The sequence below is a fragment of the Sceloporus occidentalis genome, unplaced genomic scaffold (genome assembly GCF_023333645.1).
Source record: "Sceloporus occidentalis isolate IW3139 unplaced genomic scaffold, rSceOcc1.0.p SCAF_5, whole genome shotgun sequence".
Lineage (NCBI taxonomy): Eukaryota > Metazoa > Chordata > Lepidosauria > Squamata > Phrynosomatidae > Sceloporus > Sceloporus occidentalis.
This window is the reverse complement of record NW_028316985.1, coordinates 187,215,824-187,239,046: the sequence shown is the minus strand read 5'-3', so window position 1 is coordinate 187,239,046 and position 23,223 is coordinate 187,215,824. Positions and strand designations below refer to the sequence as shown.

The following is a 23,223-nucleotide window of genomic DNA, read 5'->3' as shown; positions in this document are numbered from 1 at the left end:
TTCTTTCTTTGTCATCCCACCTTTATTCCAAAAAGACTGTGTTGCCTATAGTCTGCATGCGATCCCTGGAGCCCTGAAGTTCTCCACCAAAGCCATCCAAATCCCACAATTGGGAGAGATACTTACATTTTGGAGCATTGTATTCTCCCCAAACCATGCAGGGAGACTCCCAAATGCATGAATAATACATTTGAAAATACCTGCACATCGTTCCCACAAGCAACTAGAACCCAATGTGATCCCCCAAACCCCTAATTTCCTTTGCAGTCCCTCTCAAAACAATGACAGTAAGTGATAGCATACTATATTATACTGATATCACTTCCTGCAGCCATTTTGAGAAGGACTGAAGCCCCTGTGAAGGTCTGGGGGGGATTGGCCCCTGGCCCCACAGAGAGGCCTAGTTCTGCTTTCCATTTGGGGACTTTTTCTTTTCTTTTCAAAATATATTTATATTTATTCTCACATATAAGTCAACGAAATTACAAAACAATACAAGCAAAAACCTATCAACATATATAATACATTTGTTCCATCTCAAAAAATTCATACAACAACCACAACAACACAACACATTTAAGGGGCTTTTCTGAGGGTCTATAGCAGTAGTAGGTGGCATCACGTTGCCTATTGACTTATGGTGACCCTATTAATTTCGTAGGGTTTTCTCTGTATGTTTAGAGGGAGCTTGCCATTGCCTTCCTCTGAAATATAGCCCACAGTACCTGATATTCCTTGGTGGACCCCATCCTACTGCTAACCAGGCCTGACCCTGCTTAGTTTTCAAGATCAAACAGGATCTGGGGCCATCATGCATAGCCACTCATTGTGCATGGATGCACAATGTGCATTTAGATGTGCCCAGTTTCAATTCTCTGATACAATGGCTTGAACAATCCTCGCTTTGGTGTTCAGAGTTATATCTTTAAACTTTAAAATCTTATCTAGTTCCTTCCTAGCTATCCTTCCCATTCCTTAGTCTTCTTCTAAGATATTCAGACAACACAATACTACTAGCAGAAACCGACAAAGGCCTGGAAGAATTGTTGAAGAAGGTCAAGGAAGAAAGGTCTGATTAATGGTGAACATTAAGAAATGCAACCTTTACAGTGGCTTTTCTGCTCCTTCTTCAGACTTTATGACACGACAAAAAAAAGACGAGAAGCATAGCGCTATGATTCTGTCAATATTGCGCAATAACACAAATATTTTCACACAACATTGTGTAATGTTGCCATTACCATGTGATTATACCGGCCAAATTGTACCGCTTTTTATTCATGGGGAAATCCCGTGGATAAAAAGTGGCATGATTTTGCTGCTCCATTCATGGGATAATCGTGTGATAATGGCGACCTAGTGTGAAAATCTTCACCACAATTGCGCGATTTCCCCAGGATACTAACACTTTAAACCCCCGATTCTCCCGATGTGATAAAGTCCTCAGTGTCTCCCACACTCGCCCAGCCCAGCCCAGTCCGCCATAATGGTGATCGAGACAAGGAAGAAATAGCTAATGTGGAAACATCTAATACCACACCAAAAAATTAACTTTACTGGCAACGCGAAGAAGGTTCCTGATATATTCATTTCCAGTAACAAGGTTTTTTCCTCCTCATCTCTTCCATATGTTACGCAGAGAGAGAAAAGTTGTCCATAACCCTGTTCCCGGTGCCAATAAAAAAAGCATCCAACTGTCAATAACTTAAACGTTTTCTTGCAAGCCAAAGCAGCTGTGCGCCTAATGATGATCCCAGTCCATTGGAAAGGGAGGGAGGGAAGGAGATGCCCGGCAGCAGCCTGGCACTCCTTGGAAATGGGGAATAACGGCACCTTCATCCCATATTGGAGACCTTCTCCTTGACACAGTTGGCTTCCATGCTACCCATGATGGTGTCTAGGGCAAAAGGAATGCTTCCCATGCGTCCAACTGGCACATATATAGTCTAAGGGATGGGCAGAATGTCAATGCAATCCTCCAAAAGTCTTTCTTTTTTTAACAAGCATTGTGCCATTCTGCAATAAAAAAAGTGATTAAAGCTGCATTTGATAAAAGCTGAAACCATAGGGGCCCTTTATGCCACACAATTATAGCCCTATGATCAAACCCGAACTGCTATGGCTGCATCTTTTGGTACCCTGGGGCTTGTGGTCTGAGGCTCCCCAGATGAAAATACACAGTATTTTCCCCTAAATTGCAAAATTTAGGTTCCTATAGGTTGCCCCATAGGATTCCATAAGATACTGCCATAGCGATTAATGAATTAACAAGGTGCAATAGGACCAAAAAATCACCTGCTACATCCCTCCACTAGGCAGCAATGCACAACTACCGCACTCCTCAAAGATGCCCATCCAGCCTCTGTTTAAAGACCCCCCAATGAAGGAGATGCCACCAGCCTCCAAGGCAGTTCTTTCCACTGTCAAACCGCTATTACAATCAAGAAGGTCTTCCCAGTGTTCAGGTGGGATCTCTTTTCTTGCAATCTGAATCCACCTATTTCATGTTCTGGTCTCTGGATGGGTAGCAGCAGGCAAAAGAAAATGTCCAACTGCTTCTACAGCGGAACTTACATGGATGTAATGACATCAACAGTGTTCTAGCCTTTGATTTTCAGGAGGGAACTAAGGTCTTTATCACATGAAGCTATAAAAGTGGAATTTTAACAGAATAAAACCAGTGTCTGATAGTTATCATACAACTGGTAATAGTATCATGGCCAGTACTTATCACACAACCCTTTGGCTGGTACTTATCACATGTCTTCATGCCCATCCTGCTGCTGCCTTGCATTCCATTCATTATTACTGTGCACCTTTTCATTGACGGCGAAAACCCATCAATAGGCTCCCAATCACACTGCTATTCTACCATTACTGCCTTCATGCACTAGGTCTTTTCTGCTGCAGTTTTGCTTCTGAAGCAGAGCCATGGAGGTGAATGGTGGGATTCTGCTCCTCTCCCCATCTTTTCCCTGACCTTTGCAGTGATCACGGCAGCCAATGCCTTCCCAAAGCTGGCTTGCTGTGTACACATTCACATAGCTGCTGGCTTTGGGAGGTGGTTGGCATCCATAATCACTCCTTCCCACCCTTCCTCTTGGAAAGTGGTGTTTGGCAGTGTGGAAAACAGATTACACAACCATGGATGGCCAAAGTGCTATCATGAGGGAAAGTGTGATAAGAAATTATGCCAAAGCAGTATACTTCCATTCATAGAATAGAGTCATAGAATCATAGATGTGGAAGAGACCCCAAGAAGGGCCCTAATCCAGTCCAACCCCTTTCTTCTGCCATGCAGGAACTCTCAGTCCAAGCATCCCCATTGACAGATGGCCATCCAGCCTCTGCTTAAAGACCTCCAAAGAAGGAGGCTCCACTACACTCCAAGATATTGTATGGTTTTAATGTACCTCTGACTGCTGGAACCCGCCCTGATTCCTTGTGATTGGGAGGGCTATTTATTATTATTATTGTGCTTCACTGTCAAACAGCTCTTACTCTCAGGAAGTTCTTTCTAATGTTGAGGTAGAATCTCTTTTCCTGCAGCTTGCCTCCATTGCTCTGGGGCCTATTCTCTGGAGCAGCAGAAAACAAGCTTGCTCCCTCATCAATATGACATCCCTTCAGATATTTAAACAGGGCTATCATATCACCTCTTAACCTTCTTTTCTCCAGGCTAAACATCCCCAGCTCCCTAGGTCTTTCCTCATAGGGCTTCATGGTTTCCAGACGCTTCTCGATTTTGGTAGCCCTCCTTTGGACACATGGCTCCAGCTTCTCAATATCCTTTTTGAATTGTTTTGCCCAGAACTGGACACAAGATTATTCCAAGTGAGGCCTGACCAAAGCAGGATAGAGTGGCAGTATTACTTCCCTTGATCCAGACACTATACTTCTATTGATGCAGCCTAAAATCACACTGGCCTTTTTCGCTGCCGCATTCATAAGCTAGCACAATTGTGGTGGGACAGCAGGCTGGTGTAATAAAGTCCTAGGCATAGAGGGTGTCTGGTGGACTGGGAGGGGTTGTTTGTGAGGAACTGGGATCGTTCCCATCAGCCTTCTTCGCTGAAGCTTTTCAGGTCGATTCGCTCCATCTGTGGCAGTCCATTTTCCAGTGCGATTCAGTCCCATCAGTATAAATAAAGATCTCCTCTTTATGTTTGCTGTCAAGCCAAGTTGACATGCAAGTTGATGCTCTTAGGACAGAGACATGCTTCAAACTAGCTCTGATTCACACACCACTCAAATTGGGAGTTCCCTTCCAAACCCACTGGATTTAATTGGGACAGAAGAAAAAAGGGAATGATGGAAAAAGGAGGGGGAAAAGGAGGCAGACCCAACTGGAAAGAGGCGGAGGGGGAGGAAAGTGGGACCCCCAAGCTGTATAATAAATTGCTGTTTGGACCAGTGCAAGGCTTCCTTCCAATTGTGGAAGGAGGGAGAAAACAGCGCATCGCCCCATAAACCAAGCATCCCAACGTGAAGCACATCATCACGGACCATTAGCAAGTCCCCTCGGTGGAACGTTAAAACCTCCTAATTAATTTCCCACCCTTTTCTCTTTCAGGAGGCTTCCTCCAGAAGATTGTGGCTGTTATTTTTGGGTTTGTCTGGAGGGCAGGGAGGAAAGGGAGAGTCCTTCCATCTGGCTGGAAACGCTCTACTGAGTGGGATGGCGATGGAAGCCAAGAAAGGCTTAACCAACTGGCTTGGAAAGCAAGTCGCCATGCAAAGCAGCAGCAAGACGCTTCTTCTGGGGAAGGCGAGAGACTTGGGCTGCATCCACACTGGAGAAATAACCCGGTTTGGCACCGCTTTAACTCTTTGTGGCTCACGGCTATGGAATTCTGGGTGCTGGAGTTTGTTGGGGGGCCTAGAGCACAATCACAATCACAACTCATTATTCTGGTTATTGTGGAGGTCCGAAGTCATCTCTGCCCACATAGCAATGCCCTCCAAGTGTCCGCATTTGCTAGGGACAGCCCTGGTTAATCCTCGGTCATCCCACTCTTCCAGCTGCTTCTCAAATGTCCCAGTTTCTCTCTTGTCCTCTCACTTTCCCCTTTTTGCCCTTGTTGTTGTTGTTGTTGTTGTTGTGTGCCTTCAAATCATTTCCAACACTTTACAATGTGTGTGTGTGTGTGGGGGGGGGGGCAATTTTAGTAATTCAATAAATAACACAAACACACCCCAATCTTGGTCCTGGGAGGCATATGTGACCCACAGGGCACACTTTGGACCTTATCACACTAGTGAAATCCCATTCAGAAACAGGATTTAAACTAGATTTAAACTTTTTTAAAAAACCCACAAATGCAAACATAAAATAACGCAAAAATAAACCAAACGTAAAAAGAAGGGGGAAATGGCAGCATTTTACTTTGGGGATGTTCCAAAAGTAGCCTTTGCTTTGACTTTGTGTTATTTCACGTTTGCAGGAACGTCGTCTGATAAACTTCAAGCATTTGTGAGTTTTTTCCAATTTAAATCTACTTTAAATCGTGTTTCTCAGCGGTGATAAGTGTGACAAGGTCCTTTGTCCGTCTTGCCATGAACCAGCCTAGGTCCTAGTTTAGACAGTCTAAGCAGTGCTGGGACTGGAATGCCTCTGGACCAGCTGCAAGGCTATCCTCATATGTCAGATGGCCTTTGGGGTACAGTGGCGTCCAATAGCGTAGCAATGTCCCTTGATGTGTGACACACTCTTGTTGTTGTTAGCTACCCTCAAGCCAACCTCAACTCATGGCTACCCTGTGAATGAGACATCTCCAAGACCCCCTCTCCTCCATTGCTCTATTTAGGTCCTGTAGACTCAGACCCATGTCCTCTTTGAGGGAGTCTAGCCATCTGGGGTCCAGTCTTCCTCTCTTTCTACTGCCTTCCATCTTCCTTACAATTACAGTCTTTTCTAGTGATGTTTTCCACTCGTAGTATGGTGTGACACACTCTTGCCGGCCAATTGGCCAACGTCATGAATGAGTATGGACACCAACCCTGCTTGCAAGAATGGGATGGAAGAGAGGGGATGGGTGACTATTCCTTTGTGTAAATCTTTGATAATAAAAATAAGTGGTGTTGGCGGTGAGTGCTTTTATGTGCTCCTTATTCACACTGATCAATGGTCATCTTTTGTGCGTGGAAGAAAGGAAGGAAAGAAGGAAGGAGAAGGAGAAGGAAGAGCAGGGGAGGGGAGGGGGAGAAGGAATATCACTCTCTAATTTTCCATCTGCGTTCATTCCAAGAGCAAATGATGAAGGATTTCTAGGGTGTTTGCCAGGGATCTCTGCGTTCGAGGGCATCCCTGATGCTCCAGGCACCACCAATCTCTCCCTCCCTCCCTCCCTCCCAGCCGGCCTTATTGCCAAAGCCTAATAGGTAACAGAGCCGCAAAAGGAACCCGATTCCAGGCAGTTCAAGTCAGCAACCTCAAAAACTGGGGAGAGGTGTGGGGCAAATAGATGGGGGAGCAGGAGGTCTTTCCAAATGAAACGAGAGCAGAGAAGTTCCACGACATGCTTCAATTGCTTTTCAGAAATATGAGTCAGACTGTCCACATTTTTCGTATATTGAATTTGATTTCTATTCTGCTTCACCCACAAAGACCCAAGGACCAATTCCACTGCTAAAACTGCCACGCAACGCAACTGCGGGTTCCAATCCTCTCCAAGGATAAAGCTTCCTTGCAGTGGGACTGACTTCCATGTAAATGTGCTGAGGATCTGCTTGCCTGACAATGGAGATTATCACACGGAGGCGGGATAAGGACAGGATTGCTCCCCCATCCTTATGCCATCTTTGACTGCGATCCCATGAATTTCAAATTGCAGCGTTATTATGCTGTCATTGAAGCGGCATTGCATTAATGCAAACTCCTGTCAATGCAAAATGCTGGTCAATGCTGCTTCAATGACAGGACAATGACCGGATCTGTGCGACGTTGGTTGAAAGTCTGTCGCATGATCGTGGTCAATCACGCTTTCCGGAGAGGATAATGTCTGGATAAGCACGACATCATAAGAAAACCTTCTAGTCATCACTCTGTGAGAACAGGAAAAGGACAGGACAAAGACGCTTCATCCCCCATCTTGATAATCTTCAAAGACTGGAGTAGGAGAGACCAAGGAGCAGAGTCTCATCCAGCAGCCATGTCGATTTTGCCAAGACACACAGAACTGTGAAAGTGTGTAGTGAGGTGTCCAGTGGGGTTCTGTTCTGGGCCCAGTTTGCCATTCAACATCTTTATCAATGACTTAGATGAAAGAATAGAGGGCATACTTATCAAATTTGCAGATGAGGAGGAGTAGCTAATACCCCAAAGGACAGGATAAATATTCAAAGTGACCTGAACAGATTAGAAAACTGGGCCACAGCTAACAAAATGAATTTCAATACAGAGAAATGTAAGGTACTGCACTTAGGGCAGAAAAATGAAATGCATAAATATAGGATGGGGGGCATCTGGCTTAAGGAGACTTATACATGTGAAAGGGATCTGGGAGTCCAAGTAGACCACAAGTTGAACATGAGTCAACAGTGCGATGCAGCAGCTAAAAAGGCCAATACGATTCTAGGCTTCATTAATATATATATATATATATATATATATACACACACACACACACACACACACACACACACACACACACATACACACATACACCATGCTGGTTATACACATGACAGAAGAGCCATGCTGAATCCAAACACAACAGGGGAGCATAGGAGAAGGCATGCTGGATGCGAGCATGCACCTAGCCTTCTGAAGCTTGTGGACTAAGCAGAGAGATTAGGGGATGGGAATGGAAATGAAAATGGAGGGTGCATCTACACTACAGAAATAATGCAGTTTGGCACCAATTGAACTGCCATGGCTCCATCCTACAGAATCCTGGCATTTGCAGTTTGGTGACGCAAAGAAATCTTAAGACCTTGCATAACTATAAATCCCAGGACTTCATAGGATGGAGCTACTGCACTTAAAGTGGGGTCAAACTGCGTTATTTCCACAGTGTGGATGCACCTGGAGTCACATACACCTCAATTCAATCCTCCTGTACTCTAGCCCTACCTTTCTCTTCCTGCTTGGCCACATGGACATTAAGCTCCTTGCAGCATCCACTTAATGCAGGCAGCTTTGTATATATGTATAGACATCTATACATTTTGTGAGCCAAGCGTTCCTCAGAGCAACTCCTCTACCCCTTGAGGAGCTGGCCTTGGTGCTGTGCTATCTGATGCTGGCAATGGTATTTGAAGTCCAATTTCTTGACAGCCACCTTGACTCTAGTCTTTGGGAGAACATATATATATATTCCCTCAAAGACTAAAGTCAAGGTTATCAAAAATTTGGACTGAAAATACCATTGTTAGCGTGCCCTGTAGCAGCTTACAATAAAATCAGTTTCTACCAATATTAATTAAATAAATGCATAAATATATAAATACCTAGACCTGCAATTGCCTCAGTTGCTTTGATCAACCTGCATCCTCCATTTTAGGATTGTACAGAACACTCACAAATTTGCTTGTCCTCACTGAGAAAGCATGTCTCGGCACATCAAAACCCATCAAGAAAATGATCAAAATGTTTTGGGATTAATTTGCACCAAATAAAGGGCAAAGGTGCTACTTTGGGTTTATGTAACATAAATCTTTGCACGTAACAGGATCTTGTAGCACCTTTGGGACTAACTGTGCAAAAGAGGTTGTAGCATAAGCTTTCCTAGAATTGGTCTCCTTCCTCAGAGGCATGGAGTGAACTAGCATCCAGAAAGGACTTTTATAACCAGACTGTATGAATAGCCACAGAAGTGCAAGACTTGTGGATGTGGGGATGAGGTGACAAGTTCAGTTTTAACTATGTCAACTGAGGGACAAAAGGAAGAGGAAACATGTTGCCTAAGGCCAGGGTGGGTGGGTGGCCGTATGTATGGTGGTGGGAGTTTGGGGATGTGGTGTGTGCAGGCTGCGAACCAGAAAGATATGTAGAGGCCCTGTGCAGACCACCTGCAGCCACCTTCAGATGCGCTGGATCGGGGCCACGGCAACCCTATGCTGCGGCCTTTCCAGGGCACAATAGCCACGGTGCCATGGCTTGAAGGCATTCCTTTGGTGCTGCATTGTATGGACACAGTGGAAGATGAAGAGTATGACACCGTGTGCCATGTGGGGCAGCGCATGGCATCATGGCACCCTGTGGGTGGAGTGGAGTGTGCATCATGTAGACATGATGCCCCGACTCTGCTTCCAGGCTGACCTTAATGGCTGGTCTCCATAGGGCCTAAGTCTACAAAAGCTTCTGCTACAATGTCTTTAGCACAGCTAGTCTCAAAGGTCCTACAAGATCCTTTTGCAGACTGATTTTCCAGATTAACAGGGCTACATCTCTGAGTAAACCTTTGCAGATGGAGTTCTGCACTGATTGTGCTGCATGACCCCTTATTTGGATGGCAATATTGTGTGACTGAAGGTGCACCCAATGTGCAGGCACATCACACCACCTGTGCCTCCACTTCTACAACCATGAATCAATTATGGACATTCTGCATCAGACAAAAATGTCCACGGCAACCCATTGAATCAATTGGGCGTTATCATACAAGTCAAATTATTTGAATTGGCATGCTACCATTGAGGCAACCAAGAGATTTAAGCCAGAGAGGCCTATGCCAGTGCTATCATAACAGTCTTAACTGTGGACTGGTCATACTGGGTGGTGGATTCTGGGAGCCACATTCCCCAAAAATGAACATTTGCCAGGTCTGTTCTTTCGTTGCTGTTGAGAAAGACCCTTGCTGCTGAGCTGGCTTGCTTTTCCAGCAGCCACCCAAGCAGAGCGTGAATGCAGACTACGGTGCCATCTTCATTGTTTTATGGAGTATGGAAAAGTTCCTTTTTTGGACTACACCTACCCAAATCCCCCCATGGCCATGGACCCTGGGGGATTCAGCCAAGCTTTGGTGTTTGGTAAGCAGGCTGTTCCATCTAGTGAGTTTAAGTCTGGGAAGCTCATCAGATAAGGGCAGCCAGGGTGTTTTGCAGCTGGGAGCAAGATGGAGGCAAATTCCTGGCCAGCTAATGGCTTTAGAGAGACAGGGAAAGAAATGGATGGGGAGCTAGCAGTGCCATAACTGTCTGCGGGAAATCGTTCTCCCCCAATCCCCCCCCCCCAAAATAAAGCAACCCGAAGCAAACAATTGTCACATCATTTGCTGCACTGCCTGGCCACCTTCTTGCAGGTTATACCCAAATGGGCATGCTTTTAATGAACCAGCCGCAGAATTTGTGATGTGTGGGACAAGAAGAAACCCGTTGTGTTTCTTATCAGTCCCAGGTTTGCATGGGGGGAACGTCCCATCACACAGCATGAATTATTTCTCCGCATTAAGCTAGAAGGGGCTTTGGAGGTTTGTCCCGTAGCAAGACGGACGGGTGGAGTTTGGGACTAGTGAGGGTCTGTCTTTGCCAAAGGGGAGACGCAAAGGGAAGCAACACTTCCATCCCAATTAAGAAGGCGGCTGGCAGCTGCTTCCTCCAGTTTGGACCATTGGAATGGAGGGAAGGGAGGAATGCAGTCTTTTAAAGGCCAGTAATAAGCAACCGCTCAGTATGGATCCCAATAAACTCTCCCACTCCCACATTTAAGTGGTTCAAGATGGACAGAGTTTCCAGGATCCCTTCTCTGCTTGGCAATGGGAACGCACAGGTTTCCATCAGAGCTATGCCCAACAGGACGACCAGATATCATCATAACCACAATGGAGGATGAGGAACTGCAAAATGGAGGATGTTCAAAAAAATGGAGGACACGACCAAAGAAAAGCTAAAAACAACCAGCTAAAAGCTGAAAGCACTGAGTTCCCCTACAGAAGTGGTCTGGCATTTTTAACCATACAATCATATGCAAGTATATGGTGTGTGTTTGTGTGTGTGTTGATAGTCTGGTGTAATGGTTTGAGTGTTTAGACTCTGGGAGACAGAGGTTCAAATATTTGCTCAGCCATGGAAATCCACTGGGTAACCTTGGACAAGTCACACTCTCTCGACCCCAGAGAATGTATGGCAGCAAACCTCCTCTGAAGAAATCTGGCAAGAAAACCATACGGTCACCATAAATCATTATAAGCCAGAGTCACCTTGAAGGCACATAACAACTCAAACCCTGTCATAGCAAAGCACTTTGAGTGTTGGACTCCAGGAGACTAAAGTTCAAACCCTTGACCAATAATGGAACCCCCTGGGTGACCTTTGGACAAGTCACACTCTCTCAGCCTTGGAGGAAGGCAATAGCAAACCTCGGAATAAACCTTGCCACAAAAAGCCTAGGGTAGGACCAATGTAGGATTGCCATAAATCAAATCGACTTAGAATCACAGAGTTGGAAGAGACCCCAAGGGCCATCCAGTCCAGCCCCCTGCCATGCAGGAACTCTCAATCAAAGCATCTCCAACAGATGGCCATCAAGTCACACAACAACAAATGTGTGTTTCCCCTTAAGTGACCCATTGGGAGACTTTGGGCAAGAGTCAAATGTTCTCAGCCTCAGGGGAAGTCAATGGCAAACTCCTTCTGAACCCATCTTGCCAAGAAAACTCCATGAAAGGTTGGCCGTAGGGTCTCCATGAGCCGGAAACGACTTGACAGCACACAAAACACAACTGAGCAATTCCCCATGGACCTTACCGGGAAGGCATAGATGAAGATCCCCAGGAAGAGCAACACAATGAGGACGAGGAGGAGGAGGAGGAAGACCCACTTGAACCTCCTCCACAGGATATACTTCAGGGTCTTGTAAGGAGAGGTGAACCACAAGAAGGACGTCTCCGGACGCCTGGAACCAAAGAGAGACACCGGACGGTCAGTAGGATGGAAGCCAGCGTGAAGCACCGGGATGGGCAGGCCATGGCTTCTAAGGTGGGCAATAGGGAGGCAAACCCTGGATTATTTCATTCTTGCATGCAAAAATTATTGCTATTTCCCCCCTCTGCTGAATATTTTTGCACAATTTTTACTCATGTTCAAGTGTTTCAAAGTATTGCGGAGGATTTTGCGAACCCTTGATTGTTTTGTATTCGCATGCAAGAATTACGATAGCTTTTGCCCCTTCTGATTTTCTGGGAGAAAATGAATCATTTGGCACAATTTTGGCCCAAAGGACTGCGGAGGATTTTGCAAACCCTGGATTATTTTCTCTTTGCATGACTAGAGGGTTTTTTTTCTCCTGCTGTAGGAGAAAAGTAATATTTTTACACAATGTTTGCCTGTGTTCAAGTATCACAAAGAAATGCAGAGGATTTTTCAAACCCTGGATTATTTTGTCTTTGCATGCAAAAATTTCACCTTCTATGGGCCAAAATGAACATTTTTTGCACAATATTCGCCCAATTCAAGTGTTCCAAACTATTGCAGTAGATTTTTCTGTACAAAAAAGCACTTTTTGTGTGTGTGCGCAAAACCATATTTGCTGCACACACCAAAACAACAACAACTCAAACCCCATTTTTGGTGCAGAAAACATTGTTTTCTTATCCAAAGTCAAGCTGTTAACCTTTGCTTACTTCATTCTCACAGATGAGAAAAGCACATTTCACAAAGTTTTCTCCCCTGAAGGGAAGATTGCAGGAATTTTAATGCATTTTAATGCCTGCCTTCTTTTCCTTTGACACTTTTTGTGAACATTTTGTGTGGACCAAAAGCGCTAGCTGTAATCCTGTGGTTTAGTCCCAACTACAGAAGATCCACCAAATCAATTGCTGAATGGTGAATTGACTAGGAGGTAAATCCAGTTGATTTGATGGGTCTACTCTAGTCAGATCTAACAACATGATTCAGGCCATGGCATTTTGTGCAATTGTAACTGTTCCATATTCACAATTGCATCACAATTGTGACACTACAGCCACAATTGTTTCTGCATGGCATTTCTGTCAGGTTTTGGGAGTCAGGCCATGTAAAGGTACTTGGTTGAGTATACTAAGGGTGTTTCCGCACTGCAGAAATAATACAGTTTGACATCACTTTAACTGCCATGGCTTAATGCTATGGAATTCTGGGAATCATAGTTTGTTGTGGAATTAGAGCTCTCTGACAGAGAAGGCTAAATGTCTCACTAAACTGTGATTCCCAGAAATCCATAGCATAGAGCCGTGGTAGTTAAAAGTGGTGCCAAACTGGATTATTTCTGAAGTGCGGATGCAGCCCAAGCAGCTGATTTAGAGGACTGGCCAATGTTTGTTTAAACAAATATTGTATTTTCTGCAAAATGCAATGTTTTTTTACACAAAAGGCCTCCATGTTGCACAAATGATGACATCTGCTTGTACAACCATCTATTTTTGTGCACAATGCAATGGTTTTTGCACTAACAGATTTGTTTCTGCCTAACTGAAATGTTAAAATAGCATCAAAGAATGCTAAAACCACTTGCAACAAGTTAAGGCATCCTTTCCCACTGAGAATGGGCATGTTTGTGGCTATTCTGTGTGTCCCCATAGCGAAGGTTAATAGCCTCGTTCCCTCTTACTTGGGGTCTTCCAGTTTGGGGTTCATGTTTGGCTCGTCCCGGCCCAACCCAGCCGGCCTTTCGTCGTGCTCCTGTTCATTGATGATCTCCAGCGTCATTTCCAACTTGCCCTGCATAGGATTGGACAGCAGAAAAAGTGTGAGGACTGATAGGGAAAGACGAAAGCACAATTTGAGGAGAGATGGCGATGGGAGAACCTAGCTTGGCATCAGAGCATCAGATTAGCACACTGGATATCCTAAATTCAACCACAGACATCTCCAAGTTTATTTATTGGCATAACATATAAAATGTCTAGTTACTTAAAATAAAAATTCAATGATATTTTAGGGTGCATCGACACTGTAGAGATAATGCATTTTGACACCGCTTTAAGTGCTGTCACTCCAGCCTATGGAATCCTGGGATTTGTAGTTTTACAGGTTCTTGAGCCAAGCTCACTGCCAAAAAGTGCTGGTGCCTCCCAAAACTACAAATCCCTGGATACTGTAGGATGAAGCCATGGCAGCAGTTGAAGTGGTGTCAAACTGCATTATTTCTACAGTGTAGATGCACCCTCCAACACTTTGAAAGCATTTTTAATAAGAATTTTCCTTGCCATTGCTATTAATTGTAAGATAAGCTGCTTCTTGCAAAGAAATGTAATGATAGACCTCTCATAACATCCTGAGACATCCTTTCCCAGCTTACATTTCCTATTACAAAAAGTGATCGGTGACACAAGTTAACAGGAACCAATTGCTTGTAAAAAGTAATCTTTCCAAAGTCTGGATAGATCTGCCCATCCCTAGCTTCTCCAGAGGGAGAAGGATTCCACACAGAGCTGCAAAGGAGAGCAAGAGGGACCTACTGCAATGATCTTGGTCTCATCCTCTTCTGCCACACAGGGCCACCAGCCCTTGACTGTCTTCTGCTCCAAGAGAGAGACCATTCTTTCTGGGCCATCGAGAAGGTCCAGGCTGCATTTCTCGGCTGTCTTGGATGGCTTCGGCATGCAGTTGAGGTCCAGCTGGATGGAGCCTGCAAGAGAGAAAGCAACAAGGAACTCAGCACTGTAGAGAAAGTGGACTGAATAGCTGCAGACAGCACAGGTTTGTTGTGTGCAAGGAGTATGGACCATGTGGAGCGACAACCTAAGTAAGAATGACACCAATGCTCCCCAACTTTAATCTGCTTTTTATTAAAAACAAGTTGCGGCATTTGTTCGCTCATGTCCCTTTGAAATGCTGGAGATCATGCTCAGGCTGTAATTTAAAGGTGTGCTGTAGAATCATAGAGTTGGAAGAGACTCCAAGGGCCATCCAGTCCAACCCTCTGCCATGAAGGAATACATAACCAAAGCATCTCCGACAGATGGCCATCCAGCCTCTGCTTAAAATCCTCCAAAGAAGCAGACTCCACCACTTTTCAAGGGAGTGCCTTCCACCCTCGACCAAGAAGTTCCTCCTCCAAAGAAGGAGAGTCCTGCACCCTCCAAAGGGGTGTCTTCCACTGGCAAACAGCTCTTATTGTCAGGAACTTCTTCCGAATGTTTAGGTGGAATCTCTTTTCCTGTTGTTTGCATCCTATTCTCTGGAGCAGTATAAAACAAGATTGCTCCCTCCTCAATACGACATCCCTTCAAAATATTTAAACAGAGCTATCACCCCTTAACCTTGGACTTTATCTGACGGGAGGAATTTCTCTTAATTTCGAATGAGAAGAAAGCGGGGCCAGAACTCATTCACGTGGATTTGCTAGTTCAGCTAATTTACATGAATGCGAATTGCATTCGAACTGGCTTCCCATTGCCTGAAAATAGCATGCCATTGCCCGAATTTGCGTGTAGTGGGTTATCACGCAATAATGTTAAACCCCATGATTGAGTTCAGATTGCCATTGGATTATACTTCCAATTTCCCTTGTCTGATAAACTCCCTTCTCTTCTCCAGGCTAAACATCCCCAGCTCTCTAAGATGTTTATCACACTATGCTCATAAAGAGCTACTATTCCAGTGTGACTCCTCTAGCAGCCTCCTGTTGCATGCTGGGATTGGCAGTTTTAAGGAGCTGAACTTCTCTGCCTGAGAATTCTAAATACCCCTCCTTAAAACTGCCAATCCCAGCATGCAACAGGAGGCAGCTAGAGGAGTCACACTGGAATAGTACCTCTTTAAGAGCATAGTGTGATAAACATCTAAGTCTCTCCTTGTAGGGCTTTATGGTTTCCAAACCCTTCACCATTTTCGTGGCCCTCCTTTGGACACATGGCTCCAGTTTCTCAATGTCCTTTTTGAATTGTGGGCCCAGAACTGGACACAATATTCCAGGTGGGGCCTGACCAGAGCAGAATACAGTGGCACTATGACTTCTCTTGATCTAGACACTATACTTTTATTGATGCAGCCTAAAATTGCATTGGCCTTTTTAGCTGCCACATTGCACTGTTGACTCATGTTCAACTTGTGGTCTGCTTGGACTCCTAGATCCCTTTCACATGTTGTCTTCTTAAGCCAGGTGTCCCCCATGATCCTATATCTGTGCATTTCATTTTTTCCGCCCTAAGTGCAGAACCTTACATTTCTCTGTGTTGAATTTCATTTTGTTAGCTTTGGCCCAGCTTTCTAGTCTATTCAGGTCATTTTGAATCTTGATCCTGTCCTCTGGAGTATTAGCTATTCCTCCTGATTTGGTGTCATCTGCATATTTGATAAGTATGCTCCCAATTCTGTCATCCAGGTCATTGATAAAGATGTTGAATAGCACTGGGCCCAGGACAGAGCCCCACTGGACACCCCACTGGTCACTTCTCTCCAGGATGAAAAGGAGCCATTGCTGACCATCCTTTGGCTTCAGTCAGTCAACCAATTACAAATCCATGTAACAGTTGCCTTGTCTATCCCACATTTTACAAGCTTGTTTGCAAGAATGTCATGGGAAACCTTGTCAAAGGCCTTACTGAAATCAAGATATACTATATCCACAGCATTCCCTTCATCTACCAAGATGGTCATTTTATCAAAGAAAGAGATTTTCTCCATCCCCTTTTCCATGCTATCTGGGCCCTGCTATGAATTTCTTACTAATCTTCTATTGATTTTAACTGTTATTTTATACAATTGTTTTAATGTCTTTCTGGTTCAATCTCTTTTTAGTATTGCTAGGTTTTTATACTGGGGGAATAGCGTTTTTTAGAATTTTTAACTGTATCTGGTTTTATTGTGATTAAGCGGAATATAAATTATTATTATTATTATTATTATTATTATTATTATTATTATGGCATAACTTGTTTTTGAGAACAACTGTGAGATCTTCACTGACTGTTGCTGTGATTGTTGTTGTATGCTTTCAAGACAATTCTGACTGATGGGAAACCTGTCATGGAGTTTTCTTGGCAGAATTTGTTCAGAGGGGATTTGCCTTTGCCTTCCTCTGAGGCTGAGAGAGTGGCACTTGCCAACAAAGCAGTGCAACACTTAAAACACTGCACTATGCAAAAATGAAGCAGCAAACTGAAAATGATGTCCAGCTGCACATGTGCCAACACCAAAAGGGATATGAGAAATGCTCCAGGTTAAAAAAAGGGTTGTTGATAGAGAAGATCATGAAGCAGCAGCACTCATTGAAATGCCATTAAACAGAGGAGCAGTCACCTGCCAGAAATCTTCACTCACCCAAATAGTCGTCGAAGGAGAACTTGTCGTTGTCCCAGACCTGAAGGATCAGCTGGGGTGGGACTTTGTTCTCTGTCTTGTCCAAGCTCCAGAAATGCTCCTACATTGACACATAAAAAAGGGAAATCGGGAAACCAGAAGCAAGAAAATACTGGGCTGAGATCCTATCTCATGCTTGCATAGTGCAAATCTGTACTCGCTGCTGAATAGTGAAGTTGTGTATCTGCCCCTGCTCCTTGTCCCCTTGTGCAATGGAGGATCACACACAGGGGCTGTGTCAGCAATCCCAGGGAACCAAGGGGGACACAGATGGCACCAACAATTTCAAGATGGGCAAAAGCATGGGAAATGGTTATGCTTGTGGAATTCCACATACACACCCATGCAAATGAACACATTCCTTCCACATATTTCAAAAAAAGTACAACCACAAAGATCTGTCAATTTGCACCAGTGCAGGACACTGTCAGGATCAGCAGACTCAGTTCCCAATAAACAAGAGAATAGCTTACTGTGATTGACACAAAAGATTTTATTCCAGGAATTGAGACAGAAGTTCCTCTGTCCAGGGTTTGTGTCGGAACTGGAAAGTTTCCCCCTTGGATCACAGTTAAGAGTTCCCATCATCCAGGCCCCCTCCCTGGCTACCATCCCAAGCCTTTGATCCGGATCAAAGTGACCTTTCGTGTTTCCTCTTTCCTTTCCTGCATTATCATTCAATCGCACTTAAGGAAGGAGAGCATCCCTGGTTTGCAGGAACAACAGGGTCATCTAGGAGTCCAAGTAGACCACAAGTGGAACACGAGTCAACAGTGTGATGTGGCAGCTAAAAAGGCCAATGCGATTTTAGGCTGCATCAATAGATGTATAGCGTCTGGATCCAGGGAAGCCATAGTTCCACTCTATTCTGCTTTGGTCAGGCCCCATCTGGAATATTTTGTCCAGTTCTGGGCACTACAATTCAAAAAGGATGTTGAGAAGCTGGACTGAGTCCAAAGGCAGGTGACTAAAATGGTGAAGGGTCTGGAAACCATGTCTTAAGAAGAATGAGTGAGAGAACTCTGTGTTTGCTCCTCCTTGCCCACATTGGGAAAGACTCTCCAGACCCATGGCATGGGTAGATGGGTGATGGCCTGCAAGGACGAATGCCCGATCTCTCAGTTGGGAGGGCAACAAGGGGAGAGGAGAAGCCCAGCAAAAGGCAAACATCTGGGGAAGCATTCCAGGGAGAAGCCCAGCGCCTCGGTCTTTCTAATGAGCTCCCAGAGGAACAGCAGAAGCCCCATCCCTGCAGCAGAAGTGGAAAGCGTGGCAAGCGGAGAGGCCTCCCGAGAAACATCTGGGGGAAATGGCACTGCAAGGAGTTTAACCTAAAGGTGTCACTTTGCACAAACAACTGCATACCTCCATAAGTCAAGGAGGCTGCGCATAAAAGCCAACCTCTTGACCCAGTTTTCAGAGAGGGATTTACAAGCCCTGCTTTAACGCTTCGGGACCAAAAATAATGAGGGGATGTATCTGGAGCGCTGGTGGGATCCAGCAGAGAAGGCTACTAAACAAAGCTGGGTCTGGTGAACCCCAGGGTCAGAAATCCAACTCCTCAAGGTTGCATCTACACTGCAGAGTCAATACAGTCTGACATTGGTTTGACTACCATGGCTCCATGCTATGGGGTTCTGGGATTAGTAGGTTTTGTGAGCTACTGAGACTTCTCTGTCAGAGAGCTCTGGTGCCATGGCAAACTACAAATCCCCGCATTTTCATTGCATTGAGTCATGGCAGTTAAAGTAGTATCCAACTGCAATATTTCTGCAGTGCAGACGCATCCCAAGCTCTGATTCATGCATCTACTCGAACCAACAGCATCACATACATAAACTAGAAGGAACTTGTGCTTGCAGGGTGCACATTTACAGTTGCGTTATTCCATAGTGTTTGCATTGAACCACCCTTTTGCTGAATACCAACTGGTGCACAACTGGTGATATATTTTGCTTATGTGTTGCATCCTCATTGTCCCCAGGCATCAGAGAGAATAATACATAGTGGCTGTTTCTGCAATAAGGTGCTACATTAAAGGCACTGATGAATAGTTTATGCACCATCCAAGAATGCCCAACTGCATGACTCTCATGGAGTCTTATCTAGAGAAGACCCACTGAATCATACAATCCTAGAGTTGGAAGAGACCCCAAGGGCCATCCAGGCCAACCCCATTCTGCCATGCAGGAACTCACCATCGAAGCATTCCTGACAGATGACCATTGCTTATCCTAATGTTTAAGTGGAATCTCTTTTCCTGTAGCTTGCATCCATTGTTCTGTGTTCTAGTCTCTGGAGCAGCAGAAAACAAGCTTGTTCCCTCCTCAATATGACATCCCTTCAAATGCTTAAACAGGGCTCTCAAATCACCTCTTAACCTTCTCTTCTCCAGGCTAAACATCCCCAGCTCTCTAATTCTCTGCTCATAGGGCTGCATGGTTTCCAGACCCTTCACCAGTTTAGTCTCCCTCCTTTGGACACCCTCTAGCTTCTCAATGTCCTTTTTGAATTGTTTTGCCCAGAACTGGACACAGGATTATTCCAGGTGAAGTCTGACCAAAGCAGAATAGAGTGGCACTATTACTTCCCTTGATCTAGACACTGCATTTCTATTGATGCAGCCAAGAATCATATTGGCCTTTCTAGCTGCCTCATCACACTGTTGACTCACGTTCAACTTGTGGTCTACTTGAACTCCTAGATCCCTTTTGTACTTATAAGTCTTTTTAAACCAGGTGTCCCCCATCCTACATCTGTGCATTTCGTTTTCTCAACCTAAGTGTAGTACCTTACATTTCTCCGTATTGAAAATTTTGTTAGCTTTGGTCCAGCTTTCTTGTATGGTGTCTTCCTGCATGGCAGAAGGGAGTGGACTGGGTGGCTTTGCAGTCTCTTCCAATTCTAGGACTCTATGAGTCTATTATGATTCTAAATCGGAATGCCTTCTGTCCCGCCAGTCTTCCAGCATCCAAGGGTTCAAGGGTGTCTTCTTGACCAAGCCTGCTTTCCTTCAACAGCTGCCTTGTTCAATATGCTCAGAAGCCTCCTTGCCTTGTTAGACCCCCACCTGGTTGCCATTGGCCCCTCTCTTCCAGGTGGCTTTGTGGAGATGGGGGGCTCTGGCATTTCCATCTTAGTCTTTGGGTTTGAACTTCAAGGCTCCTTCCCTCCCCAGGCTCACCTCCCCACCCTCCAGGTCTTTCTTTTTTACAGCAGCAAGTAATGAACCCGGACTTCAAACGGCGCACGGCGAGATCAAAAATGGCCCGCGCGGAATGCGCCTTCTGGATGCAAAGCCCAGGTTCTCATTCATTATTTCTACCTTTGCAAAGACTTTTTACAAGCTGTTTATTTTTTCTGATCCAGCAACAGCAACCCCCATGGCTGGGGGCAGAGTGGGGAGGAATCAATCTCAACACAGCGGGGTGTGTTTGCTTGTTCGGGGTCTTTTTAAAGGGGGACAAAACGCATGCATGCAGCTGTCCTTAGTGGGAAATGGGAGGGAAATGGGTCCAAGATGTCCGCTGGGCTGGGCACCTGGTCAACGGAATTGTAAACTGTGTGCCAAACTCAATATGAAAGACAATGGCCAATGAAATGTGCTACATTCATTGTATATCGCACAGGTGTTTGTTTAATTGACAAGCTGTGTGTATTTTAGATCCATGAACCTGTGGATTGTGCAAGCCTGCTGCTCTTGCTACTACCGCTGCTAACGGCCAGATTTCTCTAGCCTCTATTTAATTAAATATATAGACACTGGTGCAAAACACACTGCAGAAATAATCCAGTTTGAGACTCCTTTACGTGGATCCCCCGCATAAGGGGCGGGCCAACTTTACAAGGTAATACATGGCAATGTGAGTAGGGATGCAAAATTGAATTATAATATAGAGGTATGGGCTGCTAGATAGGAAATTTGGTTAATAGGTAAAGGAGCTGACGGAAGCGAAAGCCAGCTTACGTTAGGAAGCACCAACTCTCCGCAGGAAGGAAGTACTTATTGGAAAATAATCATTCATTTGTGAACTATGTGTATAGCATGGAATTTTAGATGTGAAACCAATAAAAATATATCTTAATAATAATAATAATGATAATGATAATTTTAATATTAACAGTCCAAAAAGTATAACCGCCTGTGCAAGGGAACGTAGACAAGTGTAGGACACCAAAAGGCTTCCTTGCAAGACAGATTCCAAGCATCTCCAAAAGAGATAGGGAGAAAATTAGGGCAAAGAGATGCGGTACAGCGAGCCCTTCACATTCACTGGGGTTCGGGGCACATAATCTCTGTGAAAGTGGGAAAACTGCAAATAAAAAACACTGTCTTTTTTAACCTGAGCGAACACTTCTGTGGGCACTTGTAGATCCTTCATTGCAATTCTCTGGTCACCATCTGCCACAGAATTGTACATCAGGACTGACAAATGCCTAGAGAAGTGTTCTCTCTAGGAATCTCCTCCAGCATAACTTCTGGCAGATGTTGACCATAGAGTCATACTGGGAGACCCAGAGATTTCTATAGAGAACGTATTAATCAAATCCGTGGGTAATCAAATCCACAAAAAGTCAAAGCCACAAATGTGGAGTGCCAAATATATTTCTTTTGACCCGGGGACATCATTGGCTCACCTTCTTAGCCACGTAGCAGACCTGCTCAGCAGGCAGGTAGTCAAAGGGGAAGACGAACCTCCAGTTGAAGTTCCCTTCGCCTCCCATCGACCGGTAATGGACGTCTGTCTTCTGCTTGTTCTCCTCATAGCCAACCATCCATCTGCAAGAGCAACAGGCAGCAGAGGATGCTCAGTTCTGGATGGAAGCAGATGGGCATCACCCAAAACATACAAGAGAGGGGCAGATGGGAGGAAGCAGCTGCAACTGACCCAAAACGGCTCTAAAAACCTTGGCTGTAATTCTAGATAAGCTACTTCCTTACCGTATATACTTAACTATAAGTCGGCCTCATGTATAAGTCAAGGGCAGGTCCAAGGATTTTAATATGACCCATGGATAAGTCAAAGGTAAAACTTAGGGTCATGTAATGAAGGATGTAAAGGATGAAGCAAAGGAAAACAGTGCCAAACAACTTACAAAATTCCAGCAGGCATAACTATTTGTACTCATACCTGTTAGATGCATGTAAGTACTGTACTTTATCTCATATATATATATATGAGTTAAAGTACAGTACTTACATTGACCCACGGATAAGTCGACTCAGGGTTTTTGGGTCAACTGTTTTAACCTAAATTTCTAGCCTTATACATGAGTATATACAGTAGGTAACTTAGCCTGAATCCTGTATCTGTTACTTGCTAAAGTATAGTATAGAAAGACCTAGCTGTGCTAGTCTGGAAACTCAGTATGCAAAGGGATCTTGTAGCATCTTTGAGACTAACTGGAAGTGAGAAATTGGAAGCATGAGCCAACTTCCTCAGATACATGCATCTAACATGCATGTGAGGAAGTAAGCGCAAGTCTACAAAAGGTCATGCTACCAGCTCCTTTCTTCCAGTTAAATCTCAAAGATGCTGCAAGATCCCTTTGTGTATTAAGAATACTTAAATAAGTTCCTTCTCTTGGCTCACCCATCCCTCCAAACCTGATGGAAATGTCATTCAAAGTGTGTGTGTGGGGGGGGGGGGGTGTTACAATTATGACAATAGTATCAAAATCGTGTCAAAGTGGCAGTCAAGAATACAAAACAGTCTCTTAGATTTATTCATCTGTAACTAATTGGTATCTGTGATTACTACTTAGGGGACCAGAATACTCTGGACCCGAAGTTGCCCTGAATTCCCCCCAATTCCTTGCAAACCCCGGAGTGACCTCCTCCTGAAGAGCAGCCAAAGTGCCTACCCTTTCACATAAATGTCGCTCATCTTCTCCCCTGTGATGCTCAGGTCATCCAGGATGACATCTTTGGCGTTCCAGATGATGCAACGCAAGTAGAACCTGAAAGCAAAGTCCAAGATCGACAAGTGTGTGTTAATA

General features: G+C 44.7%; 1 protein-coding gene across 2 annotated transcripts in view; it reads right to left on the bottom strand.

Annotated features, from left to right (window-relative positions):
* Positions 1-23,223, bottom strand: part of DYSF (dysferlin) — a 167,439-nt gene that overhangs the window by 5,372 nt on the left and 138,844 nt on the right. For both annotated transcript variants that reach the window (XM_089526456.1, XM_089526457.1), the window contains 6 exons: positions 23,089-23,184; positions 21,862-22,003; positions 17,185-17,284; positions 14,379-14,548; positions 13,529-13,638; positions 11,689-11,836 (listed from right to left, as the gene is read on the bottom strand). In XM_089526456.1, coding sequence (XP_089382582.1) covers positions 11,689-11,836; positions 13,529-13,638; positions 14,379-14,548; positions 17,185-17,284; positions 21,862-22,003; positions 23,089-23,184 — 766 coding nt within the window. The remainder of the gene's footprint in view (positions 1-11,688; positions 11,837-13,528; positions 13,639-14,378; positions 14,549-17,184; positions 17,285-21,861; positions 22,004-23,088; positions 23,185-23,223) is intronic.